Here is a 20,032-nt window from a genome sequence, read left to right on the forward strand (position 1 = left end):
GCTGAACACTTGTTCTCTGAGATAACTTCGAAATTCTTTTTCTCTGATTTCAAATCAGGCCAAACAACTTGTTCTCTGATTCTTCCTGGTCACCGAACCCTTCTCCAAGTGTATAGAAACTTGGGCACCCTCCAATGACCTCCAAGAAGTAGGCGGATGACTGTAAACTTTCAGCCCTAGAACCTCCTCATGTAGTTGACTGAACTAGAACCACATGAGGGACACGCCAAGCAATGGCTCGCTCTAATACCAAGTTGAAAAACAGCCCATTTGATGTATGGAATTGTTTGATATGAGATGCAAACCAGAAAAACAAACAAGAAAGGAAGAGAAGAGAGAACTGGAGGCAATGAGTGTTAGAGAGTAAGAGGTTCGAACATTACCTCTCTCTAACACTCTAAACATCTTATTAATAAGTTAATCTTTGACAACTTATAGAGAGGCCCTTGAGTGGGCAGGAAAATACAAAAACAGAACATTACAGAGTATGGGCCCAGAATAAAACCCACAATAGAGAGAAACATAACATAACATGAAATGACAGTCTATGGGCCATTCAGCCCATCTTCTCTACAAGTATTTGGGTATACAAACTTACTCTCTTTAGTTAGATTATCTGAAACTTTAAGCCTCCAAGCAAGCCAGCCTAATTTGAAATCTCTTCCCATATATGAAATAAAGGTGAAATTAGCCTCGAAAAAAAAAGAAGAAATAACATCATAGGCATTACAACCTTGTTATTAAGCATTGTGATGGAGTTTTACTGAATATGCCACAATAGGCACCAGTAATGAAATACTGTCTCATTATAGTAGTAAGCAGACAATAATAGCACAGTTGCATTTGCAGTGCAATCAAGGTTAATTTTTCTAATGTTGATTGATGAAACACTATCACTAACCAGGAAATACATTGATTTCTCATCTGTTACACACACGCACACGCACACAAAAAAGAAAAAAAAAAAAGAATGAAAGAAAGAAACATTGATTTCTCATCAAGTTATTCACCCTGCAAATGATACTAATTACATGTGGGATATCACTGTATTTCCATGTGTCATTGCTAAAGAAGCAACATACCAATCTACTCACTACAGAAAGAATCAGTTATCCAGAAAAAGAAAAAAAAATCAGAGAAACAATCATTGCAAGTGCTTTGATTACCACACTTGTGTTGATATACATTTAAAGCTAAATGAAAGAACTAAACATAAGATAAAAGAAAAAGGGAAAAAGAACAGTGCACTCCTCATCTCTTTTGCTCAGTTTATTCAAAATTCCCTTGATGACGGCAGTAGGTTCAGTAGATTAAATTGGACACCAACAGATTACTCCCTTAGACATTCTGCCAAGTCAATTGGCTCTAAGAATTTTCCATCTTCTCAACTATAATACAAATACTTCTCTTCAATACAAAGTCACCATAGTCTGCAAATTCTTTTCTGTTTTCCTGTAAATTAAAAAACAAGTAACTAATCACTTTTCTGTGACAAATGTACAACATATAACTTTTATCTATATTCTAGTGTGTTTATAGGAAATATGTTAAATCTGAACTTGTATTAATGGTTAACCTTTGCTAATTACTGGTCATGAATCAGGGAACCACCTAAATTGGAAACTGAGACTCAATAAACATGTCAAAATAATAGTTTGATCAACAAAGATTATGATAGTTCAACAAAATAGAAGACAAGGAGTTCTCTTGTAGCAAGGACACTGGCTTTGGACTTGGACCATAAATTTAATCGAACAGTAAAGAAACAAATAGATTTAGTAGAACCCCCCCTTCAAAAAAAAAAGGATAAATAAATAAATAGAACACCCCCACACCCCCACATACACACAGAGGCAACGGGAACTTACCTCAGTTGGGTTTGATCTCATAGAAAGGGCTGGGTGCCTTAGAGTCTTCACAGTCAAAGACAATATCCTCGAGACTCAACGGCAAGCTGTTAGAGAATGTTAGACTAGGTTTTGTCTTTGGTACAATTGGAAGCTCTGCTTCATTGTTTAGGATCTGGAGGACCCTCCTCATTGATGGTCTTTCAGTGCAATCTGGGTTTGCACAGCTCAAGCCCACAAGCAACAACTTTCTCATTTCCTCCTTCTCAAACTCCCCATTCAACCTACTGTCTGCCGCTTCAGTGAGTTTGCCCCTGGAGTACAAACTCCAAACCCAATCCACCAAATTAACCATCTTCTGGCTATTTGTTTCTTTCTCTATAGGCCTCCTTCCACAAGCCACTTCGAGAATAACTACACCGTAGCTGAAAACATCTGTCTTTTCAGTTGCTTTCCCATATTGGAGATACTCAGGGGCGAGATACCCCATTGTTCCGGCAGTTAAGGTTGAAACAGGGCTCTTATCATGCTCCGTGAGCCTCGCCAAACCAAAATCCCCCAGCCTTGGATTAACGTTCCTGTCCAACATTATATTACTGGCCTTTATGTCTCTGTGGATAACTTGCTGTTCACATTCTTGGTGTAGATAACAAAGAACAGAGGCTATCCCCAAAGCAATGTTGTACCTCTGAGGCCATTTTAGTGAGATCCCCTCAGTTTCTTGGTAGAGGACTTTATCAAGGCTTCCATTGGGCATAAATTCATACACGAGCAGTAACTCACCCTTCTCAGCACACCAACCTTGAAGTTGGACTAGATTTTTGTGTCTCAGACAAGCAATTATGGACAGTTCAGCAAGAAATTCAGTTTGGCCCTCGTGGGTATGTTTCGATCGTTTAACTGCACAAATGACGCCGGACTCAGGAAAAATGGCTTTGTAAACAGTCCCAAACGCTCCGTGACCTAGGATTCGGCTGGAATGAAACCCTTTTGTGGCAGATCTTAGCTCTTTATAACTAAATTCTCTTGGGCCTTTCAGAAGCTCTGATTTGAAGCTCTTATCTGCTCTAATTTCCTTCCATTTCTTAAGAGAAATCCAACCAAATACCGAAAGAACCACGCAGAAGAAGGCCGGCCCAGCAATTCCAAAGCCTAAACCAAGTTTCTTACGTCTTTTGCTGGTAGAATTAGAGGCGGGAATTAGTGGCGTTACAGTGACAGAGTTATCAGACACATTGTGTGGCTGATACCATGGTTTCACAGGTTGAAACCCAAACGTCTGAAAGGTCCAATCTTGAATCAGGTGGAGCTCGGTGCTCCCTTCAGTGGACGCAGAGAACCCCGCATGCATAACTCCTTTGAGATAGTCCGAGAGGTCCGTATCAGCTGACAAAACTGGCTTCTCTGGCTTGGAATTTGAGTAACTCATCCAAACGTTCAATTTCTTCTGATCGTTTTTGTAATCAATCCATGTTGTGATCAGGTTGCCGCTCTTGAGATCTATGCCCAGCAACGTGGGGTCTGCCGTCTTGATTGAATTCAAAGTATCAATATCCAACCCAATGTGGTTATCATTAGGATCGTTGAAATGGGAGTCTAAACGGGTATCAAATTCAACCGCGACAAATCTGTTCTTGGTCAGTTGGGACGAATTAACAAGACCTAAAAACCCTCCTGAACTTCCGAGGGTCTGGTTATTTGGGGACAAAAAGAACGTCAACCCATCACCATATGAGCCTGAACTGACGTTGGTAATTGAGAAGGAGAACCTCGTCGAAAAAGAAGCTGTGATGTTCGTTACAGGATCGAAGAAAGAAACGGGGGAATTGCAGATGACGCTACCAGAGCTCGACGAGGGGACACTAATCTCCCGTGTAAGACCGAGAACACCGTTCCTGAGGTAAGAGTCGCCGAGGAGAGTGAGATTCCGGAGAGTGAAAGAACGGAAATCAAACTTCAAATTCTCCGCAGACGCCATCGCAACAATTGAAAACTCAAAGAAAACGAAGAGAGAGAATAAAACAAGAAACTTTCTTGGAAGAAAATTCATGGTGGGAGCTTAAGTTAGCACGAGATTGCTAAGAATAGATGAACAGGAAAAAGAAGAAAGAAACAATATAGGTAAGGGGAGGGGCAGCAGAAGATGACAATATGCTCTCTTGGAGGTGATTCATGGCGCAGATATGCGTGGTTCTTTTTCAAGGAATGTATTCATGTTGGTGGAGTTTGAAAAGTCCAGAAGAACAACTGAAAGAAGAAGATGGAAAACGTTATCTTTAGTGTTTAGAGTATGAAATGGGGTTTAAACGGTTAGAAATGGGCGCGTGGTTTGGTTTGAAAATTAGGGTTTGTAAATTGTAACGGTCATAAGAATATTTTTTTGGTGAGAAAGCGAGTACTGTGTAGGACTGGGGTATATTCTTGATTCATCAATGATAAGGAAGCCACAGAATTTAGAGTATCGCGACAATTATGCACAACTACGAAGCACGTGAACAACCTCCAATGTCTGATCCTTTGGGAGCAATCCCTATTGTTTTGACGCGCGCCACGTGGATGCTTATGGGTCTGTATTGGAATTGGACCCTACTTGTTCTTATGTCTGCCTAGTGTGACAAACTCACCTATGCTACAAACGGTATCCGACTATCCAAATTCGAATTCGATGCTATTAAGGGTTATCCAGATTCGATCCCTTGGATCAGATATGTATCTGTCCCGATTGGATCCTATATATTTTGATTTAATTTCATTTAAGTATATGTAAAATTTATATTTTTTTATGAAAACAAAATGGGGTACACAAGACGGGGTAGCACGTCCCCACAATTCACTAAGACAGATAAAATCTAAAGGCCACGGGACTTACAAAGACTAAAGAAATAGATCCATATGTAGGGGTGAGCATTATTTGGTTAAAATCGAATTATTGAATTGAAAATTTCGGTTTTGATTATTTTTTATTCGGTTTTTTGGTTTTTATGTAATTCGGTTTTCAGTTTCGGTTTTTAGATTTAGAAATTTGGTTAATTGAAAAAATTTGAATTAATTACGATTTATTATATAATATATAATATGTTATATATTTATTTATTAATATATTATATATAATGTATTATAATGAAATTAAATTTCATAATATATATATATATATATATATATATTATAGGTTATAATATATAATATTATGTATATATTAATTAAATTCGGTTTTAACTGAAATAACAAAAATCGAACCAAAAATTTCAATTCGATTATTTTGATTTTATTATAATTCAGTTTTCAATTCGGTTTTCATTTTTTAATTTTGGTTTTAAAAAAAATTAATTTATTCAATTCTGTTTTTAATTGAATAAACCAAATGCTCACCCCTATCCACAAGGGGTCCAAAGAGCTCCATTTGCATTCCAATCAGCAGCTTGGTTGGCTTTCCTGAGAACATGTCTGTACCACAAGCCATTCTCAAACTAACCTTTCATCTCTACATTCCTTGATGATATTCTTTAATCAATAGCCGTAATAGAGCACAAACCACTTTTAGAGCATGAAAAATCAAAATTGATCTTAATAGTTCCGGGGTTGGAGAGTACAAACCATCTTTATATTATGTCTATCACTGAAGTCGATTTGAATGTTAGTGTTTTTACTAAATTATCATAAGTTCAAGTTTTATATAAATAAATTTCAATTCATTTTGTTCATAAAATATATATAACATTTTAATCATGTTTAATCTAATTTATTAAAATATTTAATATTCGATTATAATCTGAATTAATCAAGTTTTATATAATATTTAATATATTATAACGTTTTAATCATGTTTAATATAATTTATTAAAATATTTATTATATAACATTTTGTTCATAAAACATTTTAATCATGTTTTATATAATTTGAATGTTCATAAAATATATTTATTAAATATTTGATGAACATGATCCGATTCGAATTCAAATATAAATTAATCAAGTTTGGATGTACCTATATCCGATTCGATCCGATCCGATCCGTTTGGAGCCATATAATAACCCACCCCATCATCGGGCTGTGTTTAAATAAAAGATTCAGCTTTCTATGATGATGGGCCTGGGCTGTGGAAATTGAAGCAACATAAAGTGTGAACCAACGACACCACGTGATGACTGATGATAAGTTGATAACAGGGTTAAAATCCTCGAATATCAAAGCTCTGGTATAGAAAATAATTAATTTCAATCTCGAGTGGTGGTGATAGAATCTGGACTAATTAATGTTTTAATAAATCTGATTTGCAGACAGAAATCGTTTCCATAAGCCTAATTAATGTGTGAATAATGAATATTATTACCAAAAATACAGAAATCAGATGGATATGAAATATGATATGAGCTATTGCTTGAGAGATTTCCAAGTTGGTCTCATTCCACCAGAGAAATGGATTCGTCATCCACGTGAATCATCGAAAAACAAAACCTGAAAGAATTGTTTTAACCTGATTTAAACTTTTCCCCTGATTTAGAGGAATTGTTTTAATATGAAAAATTAGAAAAGTTGGAATGAAATTGGTACAATCTCCATTGTGAACATGGAATCTTAGTGAAAAGACAAATTAGCCCCTCTAGTCTTATAATCTTTTATAATGATAAAAGGGAAAATTATAGTATGAGCCAATTCAATATTTAAAATTAGGTTGTAGGTTAGTTTAAAAACCAATAAAAGTTTGACAGTTAGTTCTACATTTCAAATTATAAAAACCCCTACCATGTCATTGGAGACTTATGTGGTTGTTAACTTGTTGCTAACATGGGACTTTTAACCCATATTGGATATAACAAAAAGCCTATACCCAAATTGCCCTTAATACTGGGTTATTTGAAATAATAAAAAAATAGGGTTTTTAGTTTCTCTCCCACTCCTTCTATCTTTCAATCTCCCTCCCACTCTTTCACTCTCATAGTTGTCTCTAATCATTCAACGATTGTATGATTTGAAAATAAACAAAAATAGTTTTCAACTTCTATATTTATGTCCTCTCTCTCTCTCTCTCTCTCTCTCTCTGCATGTGTGTCAATCTATTGTTCTCCCTCAATCTCTCCCAGTTTATTTCTTCATCAACTTCTCCTTCTCTCTCATTTTCTTTATCTCTTGGTTGATTTGTCATTCTCTTAATCTCTACAGTTCTTTCTTGGTCTCTCTCATTCTTTTTTTTTTTCTTACACACTTATATGTATTAATGAGACTATATAACAAAACATAAGACCAATCATTTGTACAATCAAGTTATAAACTCCTATCAAATTGGTGTAAATTTTATAGCCAAGAGTTTCTTGTGAATTTTTATCAAATTTGATTGAGGAAGTTAGAACCATATCAATTTGGTCTTATGTTCTTTAATACGGTCTAGTTAATATTGTATAAGTGTGTTAGAAAAATAATAAAAAAAAGAACGAGAGAAGGAGCGGAGAGAGAAATTGAGAGAGAACAATAGAGATTGAGGGAGAAGTAGATATTGACTAAGAGAGAGAGAGAGAGAGAGAGAGGAGGTGGAGAGATTAACCAAAAAAACATAATGAGAGAGATTAAGGCTATGTTTGGTTTGAAGGAAAAAGTAGGGAAAGGAAGGGAAACCTATACAAGGTTTTTAAAGGTTTCCCTACATTTCCCTTCCTTTCCCTACCTTTTTCCTTCAAACCAAACATAGGTTAAGGGAGAACGGTAGTTTGATAAAGAAAGAGAGAACAAGAGAGATTGATAGAGAGAATGTAAAATCATTTTTTCAAATCATACAGTCACTAAGCAAAGAGGGACGTCTGTGAGAATGAGAGAGTGGAAGGGAGATCAAGAGATAGGAGTGGGAGAGAAACTAAAACCCCTTTTTTTTATTTTCAAATAACCTAGCATTAAGGGCAATTTTAGTATAGGCTTTTTTTTGCTGTGTTCAACATAAATTAAGAGACACATGCTGGCAACAACCACTTAAGCCTTTGATGATATGATGGCGATGATGTTATAATTTGAAATGTATAACCGGTTGTTAGAGTTTTGTTGGTTTTTGAACTAACTTGTAGCATCATTTTAAATTGTTGCGCTAGTTCATAGTATAACTAAAAAAATAATAAATTGAGGCATTTTTTTCTAGAAAATTACAAATAGGCCTAATGCAGATTTTTGATTCCCAATGCAAAACTATAAACATTCAAAAGGTCCAAAAATCACACTCTATGCACTCATATCCGCCCGTGAATTGACATTAATTTCGAGTTGGCACCTAGCCCTAATGTATTTTGAGCGTATAAATTCTTACCCAGCATAATTAAAAAACTCTACATGTTGTTAATATCTGTAATGTTAACTTGAATGCTTCCATAGCATAGTGGTAGTGCGTTCGCTTCGTAAGCGAAAGGTCGCGAGTTCAATCCTCGCTGGGAGCTTACCTCCGTTCTGTATTTTTATCGGCGTTCGGCAAGTGGCAACATTAACGAGTTCGATCCTCGCGAGTTCGCTTCTATGTTCCGTCGTCTATTTTTGGGTAAAAGTCTCTCATCTCTTTCCACTGAACTTAGTGGTCTTGAAATCAAATCCAAGTTGAGGTATGTGAAATGAGTTCCCATGAACATTAACGAGAACATCCCAGTGACCCACTACCAACAGGCCAGCGTTTATTCACCAGCGATGAGATAGCCGTATAATAGGAAACCCATCACCACCACTGCCGCCCATCTTTTGCCACCACCCACCCATTTATAAGAAGAAAAGCAGGTCAGCGCTTTTAGTTCTCTTCTTCCTTTTTGTTAAGAAGCAACTATAATTATCTGCATCCTGCATCTTCTAAGAAATTTATATTCCCCCTTTCCTCTTCCAGGGATAATGGATATTCCATTACCATTGGATAAATTATCTTTGGGATCTTTGGATCAAGGTGTCTCACCAAATTCTGTAACCAAGTGAGTTTATTTTGTTTTTTGGTTTGATTATTACCATTTCCTCTTCTCTGCTACTGCTAATTGATTAGTGACCAAAAATGTTATGTTAATTGATTGAAGCATTATTCTGTTATTGCAGCAAATACATGCTTTGACAATATGTTGAGTTTATGTGCCAATACCACATAAGATGTAATATAGTTCAGCACAATGCTATGATTTTGGTGAACTTCTGGCTTTCCTTTGTACATCGTTACGCTTAATGAAATACTTCTGATTACTCACTAAAAGAAAAAGGAATCACCATAACATTACTACGTTTTTTTAAAGCATTACTGGGAACACATGTTTTAAACAATGACAACTCTTATATATTTTGGTATATTTGCCTCTCTAGGTACAGTCAATATACATGAATATGTGGACTGTGGAGTGATTTCCTCAGTTTAGATTGAGAAAAAAAGTACAAGTCATTAATCCATTATCTACACAAAACACATGGCAGGAGATCCTACTTTGGAATGCTAAAGGGATGGGAAAAGTTTTCAACCTCTTGCTTATTATTCCTACCCTTCAAATTTCCATCTAAATGAGGTACATCAATATTCAAGGTCAAGTTTCCAAAAGCTTACCATCTTTCTTCCTCATTTTTTGTCTAGTTGTTCGTTCATCTTCATGTGCTCATCCATATTGAATCTCGACCCTCTAACTCTCTCCATTAATAGTAAAAAACTGTCCAACTATTTTATTTTATTTTTTGACATACTATATACAATTCTACTTTTACTCACTCATGGAAGTTGAAGACAAGGGAGTGATGGATGTTTCAGTGAGCAATAAAAGGACAAAAATACCAATTAAAGTGACTACTATAACAATGACTGAAAAAGGGTTTCGGTCCAATATGGACTGCTTTAGTAGTAGTAGAAAAAGAGAGATTTGGGTGTCTTAGTTGGCTGTTGACAAAAGGAAGAAAATCCAGTCAAAAGGATTAGTTTGAAAGCAACTACTCAAGGGTTTTTAGGGGATTAGTTTCATGGGCAAGATGGGTAAGTGCAGAGTAGTTTGACAAAGGAAAAGGAGGCCAGTGGTTTGATTAAATGGAGATGATATGTGATCTTACCAGCTGAAAGGGATCTACGATTATGGAAGGTTTGATTGCAAGTGAAGCAAATTCTGGAGTTGAGACATGAAGAAACACCTGTATTTATTTTTTAAATGGAAGCCTTTCCAAAAATATCAATGAAAAAAGATGGGGTCAACTCCACTTTTTTTGGCCTTGATACCTAAAAAGGGAGATACAATCTAACCGAGAGATTTTAGACTCATCAGCCTAGTGACCAGTATTTATAAGATTTTGGATAAAATTTATCCTTACGTAGTTCCACCCAATCTAATTAGCCAGTCGCAAGGAGCATTCATTCAAAGAAGACAAATCATAGATCAAATTTTGGTAGCAAATGAATGTGTTGAGGACTTCAAGAGAAGGGGAGAGAAATGTTTTGTGTGTAAATTGGATTTGAAAAAAGCTTATGATATGGTAGATTGCCCTTCTTGTTGGATTCTTTGAAAGGTTACGGGTATGGAGAGAGGTGGTGTGGTTGGATTGAAGGTTGCTTGCAAACCTGCTATTACTCGATTATAGTTAATGGAGTTGTTAGGGATTTCTTTCCAACCTCTAGAGGTTTGAGGCAGGGGAACCCCTCTCTTCCTTCCTCTTTACTTTGATAGTAGATTTGTTTAGTTAATAGGCTTATTTTGAGAGCTGATAGACTGGGCTTGATTAAAGGTTGGAGGGTAGGTAGAGGGGGTACAGTGGTAATACATTTGCAATTTGCAGATGACACGATCATCTTCTGTGAGATTGGAGATCCTTAGGTTGCCCTACCTCTAGGCTCTAGCTAGCCTTTGACTTACTTGAGAATGCCATTAGGAGATAATCCAAGGGAAGGTAGATTTTGGATTCTGATTGTAGAAAAGTGTACAAAGAAATTGACAATCTGGAAGAGAAGCTATATCTCCCTTGGAGGTTGTATTACCTAAATAAAGGCTGCTTTAGAAAATCTTTTAGTCTACCTTCTCTCGGTCTTTAGAATGCTCCAAAGGGATGTTTTAAAGGTAGAGAAAATTATGAGGGATTTCTTGTGGGAGCTGGGAGACGAAAGGATCATGTGGTTAGGTGAGAACTAGTATGCAAAAGTAAGGAACAAAGGGGTTTGGGTTTAGGTAATTTAAGGAAAAATAACACAACTTTGCTGGGTAAATGGTTGTGGAGGTGGCCTCTGGAGAGGAAAAGACTCTGGCCCAAAGACATAAGAAGTGTTCATGGTGTGGTAGGTAATAGTTGAGATGCTGGTGTGTCTTGGCGGGCTATGATCAACTCCCCTTGGAAGGCTATTCATAATATTCTTCTTCTTTTCTTGAACATGATCATGTATGATGCTTGTACTAGAGATAAGGTTTTGTTTTGGGCGAACGTTTGGGTTGGTAACTCTACCCTTAAGGACCTTTTTTCCTTCTTTTTATTCCTTTTTGTGTTTTAGAAATGAGCCAATTCAGAGGTCCGCATCCTTCTCTGTTTCGTCCAGTCTAAATTGGAATTTGGGCTTTAGGAGAGATCTTTTGAGCTTGACCAGGTTTCCTTGCTCCTTAAAACTATTGAACCTATTTGTTTTGACTCCTCCTTTCTTGATAGTCGCATTTGGTTGCCTAATTCCTTGGGTTCCTTGTCTTGTGCCTCTTTTTTCTTGTCTCTGTTCTCAAATCCTAATCCTCAGCCATTTCATAGCAAGGAGGTTTGGTCCAAGCTTATCCCTTAGAAAGTGGGAGCCCTTTGTTGGGAAGTGTCTCTTGGGAAAATAAACACTTTTGTCTTGCAAAAAAGAAGACCTGGTCTTTGCATCTCCCTAAACTGATGTACCTTTTGCAAAGCAAATGAACAAAGTTGTTACCACTTACTCATCTCTTGCCCTTTGCTGTAGGCCTCTGGAAGAAGCTTTTTAATCTTTTTGGGTTCAGGTGGATAGAACCAATGCAGATCTGCAATCTCTTTGACCTGACAACCTTAAGGTGGCCAAAGAAAAGGGGTAGAGTTTTGTAGAGGTGTGTGAGAGCTGCTTTGGTGAGGACTGTTTGGGAGGAAAGGAATGCCAAAATCTTCAATGATAAGGAGAGTGATGAGACTAATATATGGGAAAGCATCCTAAATAAGGCCATAAGTTGGGCAAAGTCACTGGACTTGTTTCAACCTTTTTCCTTTGATGATATATGGAGGAATTGGGAGAAAATTACTAGAAGTTCCATTGTTATAATTAAGCCTTTGGTGGAGTGGAAGCCTCCTGGAGAAGGTATTTTTAAATTAAATTTTGGTGGATGCAGCCTAGGTAACCCAGGGCTGTCCGGAATTGGAGGAGTATTCAAAAATGCTGAGGGCCAGATCATAGTTTTATATTCTGCTCCTATTGGTGTTGGAGATTCAGTTAATGCAGAACTCCAAGCTGTTCTAAAAGGAGTAAAGATTGCTAAGGAGCTGGGATGGAACACTTAATCATTGAAGGCAACTCTAAACTGGTTATTGGGTGGTTAAAAGAGCTGGAGACTGTAGCCTGGTTCTATAGAGGGGCTTTGAGAAGGTTCAGATGGTTAACATCAAATATATCAGTCACAGCTCATTGGGAAAGAAGATCGGAAAATGGGTTGGCAGATTCTTTAGCTAAATAAGGGGTACATTGGAATCAGCTTTTTTGGGCTCGGTTCTAAGCTTTATGATATAGTTTAGAGTTTAACCAAAAAAAAGGATGTAGTTTAGAAGCGGCACCTCACTCCTCTTTGTGGGGTTTTGTAATATGTATCCTTTATGTTCTTATTAATAAAATCATTATTATCTATAAAAAAAAAAAAAAGATGGGGTTATCCTGCAACACATACCACTTTGCTACATGGACCAATCAGATTGGGTGGGGAACCTATCTTGGTTGCTATGGGTGAATTAATCATTGATCTTTATTCTTTAATGAAACTTAAAGAAAGAATGTGGAGAATCCCCGATGAGATCAAACATCATTTGTTCAGAAAACATCAAGAGCTACAAGTCACTTTGACTTATGAAGAGAAAAATACAAAGCCTCTTTGTATCCTCGGTCAGCATTCTTTTTGTAATTAAGGTGGCTGGCTTAATATGTATTTCTTTGGTAGTTTACATTTAATTTCTATAGAACTACTTGTAACTTATACTTCTATAATATGTATATAATCTCTTTCACCATTATTGGCTTTCTATGCTCGGAAATGAGTTATAACTTATAACTAATAATGTATATCTAGTATCCTTCTTATTGAGGGCCAATTGGGTTTAGTAATTCCTTGAAGGCTGAGATATTGGCAGTTCTGCAAGGGCTGAAACAAGTCATCCTTAACTAGATTAGGCATGAGGAGGAAATTCCCTGGAGATATATAAGCCTGCTCAGAAAAGTGCAAGCTATGGGACACAACCTGAATGGGCTCATTCAGATGGGTTCCCAGAGCAGCAAATTCACAAGATGATGTAATAGCCAAGTTAGGGGTAAACAGGGAAAGATTGGTTTGGTGAACAGCAAGGTTGGAATTTTCTTTGTAATTATGGATGTGCTGTAATGTTTATGGAGGTTTTCTGATTGTCCTTTAACCTTTCCCTATTGTTCAGATTTTTAGACAACAGAATGATGAAATGAAATTTATTGCTGTTGCTTATAAAAAAATCCTGGTGCTTCAGGCTTCTCCTTTAATTTACCATTACATGTCTTAGTTATTCTGATTTCTGACTCTGACAAATTGAGTTTCTTTCAAACAGACCTTAATGGATAACATTTTTCATCCAACATATCTATTATGGGTCTTTGACATTGCAGTTTCCCTCCATGATTGAAATTTCTTTGTTTAAGTCATGCTAACTTGGTTTCTTTGTTCATATTACTAGGGATCGAATTTATGTTGTTCTTGTATCAACTGGAAGTTTCAACCCTCCTACTTATATGCACCTACGCATGTTTGGTGAACTCTTTTGTACCTTTTCCTATTCTTTAATTGGTGGCAGCATTGTGTTCCTGATTAATATTTCTGAAACACCAACTACTTATCCTCTTTTCTGTAAATCATCCTTTCTTTGTGTTGAAATATGTTGTTTTCTTGTATTGGAATTGGGAAGTATTTGAATTTGAATAGGAGTGTGCTTTTATTTATTTATATGACAACAACTAACAATGTTGTCATTATTTGAATCTCTGAATGACTATATATCTAATCTACTTTTTCATAGGCAACTGTGTATGTATACATGGTTTAACATTTTGTTTGAACCTATTTCTAATGTCCTTTTTTTTTTCCAATTCTATTTCATGTTTAGAGTTGGCAAGAGATGCATTGAATTCAGAAGGTTATTGTGTTATTGGAGGTTACATGTCACCTGTCAATGATGCATACAAGAAAAGGGTATGTACGTCTATGTAGACCTTGTTGCTACATGGCAATGTTTAAAGAGAATCAGATACATTAACATGTATATCATATTACACAGTTAACTTTTCTTTCTCCTAATGAGTAACATTATAGTGCCATCAAATTCATTTCATGTTCTAGGACATGCTGATTTAAATTAAATGTTTTGTATTGGTAGCATGCAAGAATTTTATTAATTTGTTAAAAAGAATGATGCAGACTAAGAGTAGCTCCAATAGTTGATCAAATGAAGGAAAGTAGACTGATGGTTTGGGCATGTGCAGAGATCATCTACAGCACCGGTAAGAAGAAATGATCTATTACAAGTTGAAGGGGCTAGAAGAGCTAGGGCAGGCCAAAAAGGACATGGATTGAAGTAGTCAGAAATGATTTAAGGGCCTGTGATTTTACAATGGATATGATATCTGGATAGAATGGTGGAATAGGATTCATATAGCCGACCCCATGCAGTTGAGTTGAGACAAGGCTTACATGATGATGTCAAAAAGAATGATGTACAGTGATGAATGTTCCAAGCACTCCTTCATGTATAGGAGGCAATCAAAGGTTATTCCTTGGTACCTTAGTTGATTAGGATGACAACAATGATCTGCCAACCTCTGGTGATGTCTGTTTGCTGAAGTACAGCAGTAGAAGAAGAAGAAGAAGAGAAGAGGAGAGAAGAGAAGAAGCTTGTGAATGGGCGGCAATGTATTCTCAGCCAGCCCTGGAACCTATTATATATATTAAGTTATTAACAATAAGATATTATAGGAATAGACTAGAATGCCCCTGATTAGTGATGGGACACCTAGACATAATAAAATAAAACAGGTTTTGGCCCAATAACTAAAGGCCCATAACAAACTATAGAACTGGAACATAAAAGATAAATAAGCCCACCAACACTTAACCACTTGATCCAACACTCCCCCTCAAGCTAAGTGTGGATGTCAGTCATGTTTAGCTTGCCAAGTAAGCCTAGGAACTTCACTGAAGACAATCCTTTTGTCAAAACATCAGCAATTTGCATATTAGAGGGTGTATAAGGATTGCAAACTTCACCCGAGACAATTCTCTCTCTTACAAAGTGTCGGTCAATCTCAATATGCTTAGTCTTATCATGTTGTAATAGGTTATTTGCAACGTTGATGACACCCTTGTTGTCACAATACAACTTGGGAGGACCATCATCATCCCAAGCTCACCAAGGAGGGTCCTAAGCCACAATAGTTCTACAACACCATGTGCCATAGCCCGATGTTTAGCTTCTGCACTTGATCTTGCAACCACATTTTGCTTTTTACTCCTCCAAGTAACCAAATTCCCTTTAACAAGTGTGCAATATCCGGAAGTAGACTTCCTATCTCCAATTGATCCATCCCAATGCATCAGTATATGCCTTAGTTTCAAATTTATTGTGCTTTTTGAACAAAATTTCTTTCCCTAGACATGTCTTCAAATACCTAAGGATCCTTTCAACTGCTTTCATATGAGGAATCTTGGGAGAGTGCATGAATTGGCTGACAACATGCACTGCATAAGCTATATCAGGTCGGGTAAGAGATAAATATATCAATTTTCCCACAAAAAGCTATATCAGGTGGCTAGAAGCATTATGTTTAACTCTAATGTGCCTATACGATTCTGGGGAGATGCCATTCATATAGCTGTATATCTCATCAATCGAGTTCCTTCATGGATTCTAGACATGAAAGTTCCATTCACCCTCATATCCTGATAAAGAGTTGTTCACTATTCCCCTTAAGACCTTTGGATGTACTTGCTTTGTTCAGACCCTTGGACCTCATCGTTCCAAATTTGATCCTAAAGCCTCAAGATGCATTTTCCTTAGTTATGCATAAACTTAAAAGGGATATTGCTGTTATGAACCTACTTCTGGGAGGAGGTTTGTCTCTATGGATGTCACTTTCTTTGAGGATGGTTGTCCCAATCACTGAAGGGGAGTGTAGTGAGGAGGGTTGTTAGAGGTGTCAAGATTTGAGTGTTTATCACGGACAGTGGAGGCAGATTTATTTTGGTCATCAGCAGTCCAGGCCAGCTCCAGTTCCTTCTACGGGTCCAAATCTAGGTACCACAGTTCCTTCATCTTCCATTATAGATGAGATACCTCCCATTGTTGAGCCTTCACCTCCATTAGATGACCTTGATCTTCCCATTGTAATCCGTAAAGGGAAACATCGTTGTACCTCGTCTATGACTCATTGTATTTCCCAGTTCTTGTCTTATGATCATTTGTCTCTCTCTTACAAGTCCTTTTTGGCATCTATTGCTGCTATTCCCATTCCCATAGCAGTGGAGGAAGCCTTGTCAGTCCCTGAGTGGAAGGATGCAATGAAGGTAGAAATGAAGGCACATGGTGTTTCAGAGCTCCTCTAGATCCATTGTTAGGGGAGATTGGAATTGAGGCCAAAGAACCTATGATGCTATGTTGTGACAATCAGGCAACAATTCACATTGCCCACAACCCAGTTAAGCATGATAGGACGAAGAATATAGAATTGGACAGACACTTTATAGGGGAAAATGTGACATCTGGAGAAGTTTGCTTGCCATATTTTGCATCTGACTTGCAGCTTGCTAATGTTCTTACAAAAGGAGTTGCAAGAAACAAGTTGGAACATGATCTACGCAAGTTGGGAATGTGTGACATTTATTCCTGTTGGAAAACGTGGGATTACTGGTGTAGATGTATATTTGGTAGTTAGCATTTATATTTGGTAATTGTGTAAAAATAGAATTATGTGAATATGTATTCCTAGGATTGTGGAAAAATATAATCCCTTAAATATGGGGATTAAAAGGGTTAGTCCCTTAATTATAGGGATTGATTAGTCCCTTAATTATAGGGATTGACTTAAAAAGTTCTTTTCTATTTATTGCAGCAACTTACTGTATAAATATGCCGATTGGCAATGGAATGAAGCATAACAGTTTTCTACCATTTCAAACATGGTATCAAAGCTCTAGGTTTGCCAACCTTGAGAATTTTTTTCGGCCTTTATTGCCAGTTTTTTCTCTTCGTGTTTTTTTGGTCTTTAGTGTTGATCTGTAACCAGAAGTGTTTCTTTATTCTCCTTTATTCTGGCCAGTTCTTCCCTTCTTTATTCTCCTTTCCTGCTGGCCTTATTCTTCCTCCATTAACAATGTTCGACGTGACTGTAACAAGTGCTCCCGTCCAAACTGATGAAGTAGCAACGAATTCTCATCCTCACACTGGTGATTTGCAGAATATTCAGGCAACATATAGACTGAATGGCCATAACTATTTGAAGTGGTGCACCTATTGCAAGAAGCCCAGACACACAAAAGATTGCTGCTGGAAACTTCATGGGAAACCTCCCACATCCAACAAGGAATGGGGAAATCGAGGAGTTTCGAAAGTAGTTCAACAGTCCCATAATGTCTCCACAATCCCGCAACAAGAACACTCAAGTTAGGGGCCATTTAATGATGAAGAAATTGAAAGACTAAGGAGTTTCCTGAAATCCTTGAAACCAGGAAGTGGTTCTACCTCTCTTGCTCTCTCAGGTGAGTCTTTATCTCTAGGATTACATGTCTCGACTAGTGTTTTTCCATGGATTCTTGATTCTGGAGCTACTGACCACATGACACCCTCTTCACTACATTTTCTCACCTATACACCCTGCCCTAGTAATAGAAAAATTTCTGTTGCTGATGGTTCTTTCACCACAGTGGCAGGGATTGGGAATATTCAAATTAATCCATCCTCATTACTTAAAAATGTGCTTCATGTTCCTAAGTTATCACTAGCCTTATCTCTATACATAAACTCACCCAGGATGTGAACTGCAATGTTGTGTTCTTTCCTTCTTACTGTGTATTTTAGGACCAGGTTTCAAGGAAGAAGATTGGACTTGCTAAGGAAAGGGATGGACTCTACTACCTTGAAGAAACCAGAAAACCATCTCACACTATTATGCATGTCACACACGAGTCATCCTTATCTACCTCCAATAAAGATTTAATTTGGCGTCATCACTTTCGGTTCGGTCATCCTTCATTTCCTGTTTTAAAAACAATGCTTCCTTCCTTGTTTAAAGGGATTGATGTTGAAACCTTTCATTGTGATGTTTATGAACTTGCTAAGCACAAAAGGGTTTCTTTCCCAATCAGCAATAAAAGATCTTCAACTCCTTTTTATTTGATTCATTCGGATATATGGGGCCCTTCTCAAATTCCCAACATTACTGGTTCTAGATGGTTTGTCACCTTTATTGACGATTGCACTAGGGTCACATGGATCTTTCTTCTTAAGTCTAAATCTGATGTGGGTACCATTCTTCCCAACTTTCATAACATGGTTCAAACTCAGTTTGGTGTGAGAATTAAAAGGTTTCGATCTGATAATGCTACAAATTATTTTAATCAGAATTTGTCCCCGTTCTTTTAGAAAGAAGGCATTGTGCATGAATCCTCATGTGCTAACACTCCCCAACAGAATGGGATAGCTGAGAGGAAAAATGGCCATCTTTTGCAAACCACCCGAGCCTTTCTCTTTCAAAACCGGGTGCCAAAACAATATTGGGGGAAAGCTGTCCTTACTGCTGCATACACCATAAATAGACTACCATCTAAAGTTCTTGACAACCAAAGCCCAATACAAGTCCTTTCTCAATTCTACCCTGATATTGGAACCTCAAATAATCTCACACCAAGAATTTTTGGCTGCACTGCCTTTGTTCATGTCCATAATAAGGGAAAATTGGATCCATGAACAATCAGACGTGTCTTCTTGGGATATTCCTCAACTCAGAAAGGTTATAAATGTTATCATCCAGCCACCAGAAAATTCTACACCTCCATCGATGTCACATTTGAGGAGGGACAATCCTTTTTCACTCAATCTTATCTTCAGGGGGAGCCCTCATTAATGGAAGATAAGGCCTCGGATCTACTCTCCTTAGATGTATTACCCTCCTCACAGTCATCCAACTATCAAGAATCACATCCCTCTAAGTCACAATCCTCTGAGCCCCACATTCCCGAGTCTCAACAAGAGTCAAGCAACCTGACCATTGAACCAAATTCAGACACTGTTAACCCCACCAATGATGTGCATGATGATGTGAGATATATGCAGGTTTACTCTAGGAGAAGAAATCCAAATCCTCAACTTGTGCAAGTCCAAGATTCAACTCCTAATCCTGGAACTGAGGGATATGCAGAACCTGAACCTGCACCTTCACAGTCTGAGTATGACCTACCTATTGCACTGAGAAAAGGAACCAGAGAATGTACCAAACGCCCATTGTACCCTTCAGCCAAATCTGTGTCGTTCCAAAGATTCTCTAAATCCCATAAAAGTTTTCTAGCCAGCCTTAACACCATTCCAATTCCTAATACTCTAGCCGAGGCACTTTCTAATGAGGAATGGAGAAAAGCCATGAGAGTGAAAATGGAGGCACTAGAAAAGAACAACACATGGGAAGTTGTGGATCTGCCAAGAAACAAGAAGACTGTAGGTTGTAAATGGGTGTTCACAATTAAGTACAAATCTGATGGGTCGTTAGAAAGGTACAAAGCATGATTGGTAGCCAAGAGATATACACAAACTTATGGGGTAGATTATCGGGAAACTTTTGCCCCAGTAGCTAAAATGAATACAGTAAGGATGTTGTTGTCTTTGGCTGCTAACTATAATTGGGATTTGCAACAGTTTGATGTAAATAATGCATTTCTCCATGGTGATCTAGAAGAGGAGATATACATGGACATTCCACCGAGTTTTGGAGAAGGCATTAAGGGGAACAAAGTTTGTAGGT

At 37.4% G+C, this 20,032-nt stretch overlaps 2 protein-coding genes and 1 non-coding gene across 5 annotated transcripts in view; 2 read left to right on the forward strand and 1 right to left on the reverse strand.

The window, feature by feature from the left end:
- Positions 1-974: 974 nt before the first annotated feature.
- LOC148875044 (Concanavalin A-like lectin protein kinase family protein) lies at positions 975-4,132 on the reverse strand. Its single transcript, XM_088942294.1, has 2 exons — positions 1,869-4,132; positions 975-1,452 (listed from the first exon to the last, which is right to left on the reverse strand). The coding sequence occupies exon 1, from the start codon at positions 3,895-3,897 to the stop codon at positions 1,870-1,872; it is 2,028 nt and encodes a 675-aa protein (XP_088798420.1). The 5' UTR covers positions 3,898-4,132; the 3' UTR covers positions 975-1,452; position 1,869.
- A 4,057-nt stretch (positions 4,133-8,189) lies between these two features.
- TRNAT-CGU (transfer RNA threonine (anticodon CGU)) lies at positions 8,190-8,261 on the forward strand. The gene has a single exon. It is a non-coding gene; the product is annotated as a tRNA-Thr (tRNA).
- Positions 8,225-20,032, forward strand: part of NMNAT (nicotinate/nicotinamide mononucleotide adenyltransferase) — a 52,911-nt gene continuing 41,103 nt past the window's right edge. Inside the window, exons 1-6 of one of the 3 annotated variants that reach the window (XM_088966721.1) lie at positions 8,311-8,589; positions 8,693-8,774; positions 8,893-8,945; positions 9,259-9,347; positions 13,708-13,781; positions 14,134-14,219. In XM_088966721.1, the coding sequence (XP_088822847.1) occupies positions 9,343-9,347; positions 13,708-13,781; positions 14,134-14,219 (165 nt within the window). In that variant the 5' untranslated portion in view covers positions 8,311-8,589; positions 8,693-8,774; positions 8,893-8,945; positions 9,259-9,342. Of the gene's footprint in view, positions 8,590-8,692; positions 8,775-8,892; positions 8,946-9,258; positions 9,348-13,707; positions 13,782-14,133; positions 14,220-20,032 lie in introns of all 3 variants that reach the window. The other 2 variants (XM_088966720.1, XM_088966722.1) reach the window with 2 other exon arrangements.

Source organism: Nelumbo lutea, chromosome 1 (assembly GCF_056320005.1).
Source record: "Nelumbo lutea isolate HS-2025 chromosome 1, American lotus-T2T, whole genome shotgun sequence".
In the NCBI taxonomy this organism is placed as follows: Eukaryota; Viridiplantae; Streptophyta; class Magnoliopsida; order Proteales; family Nelumbonaceae; genus Nelumbo; species Nelumbo lutea.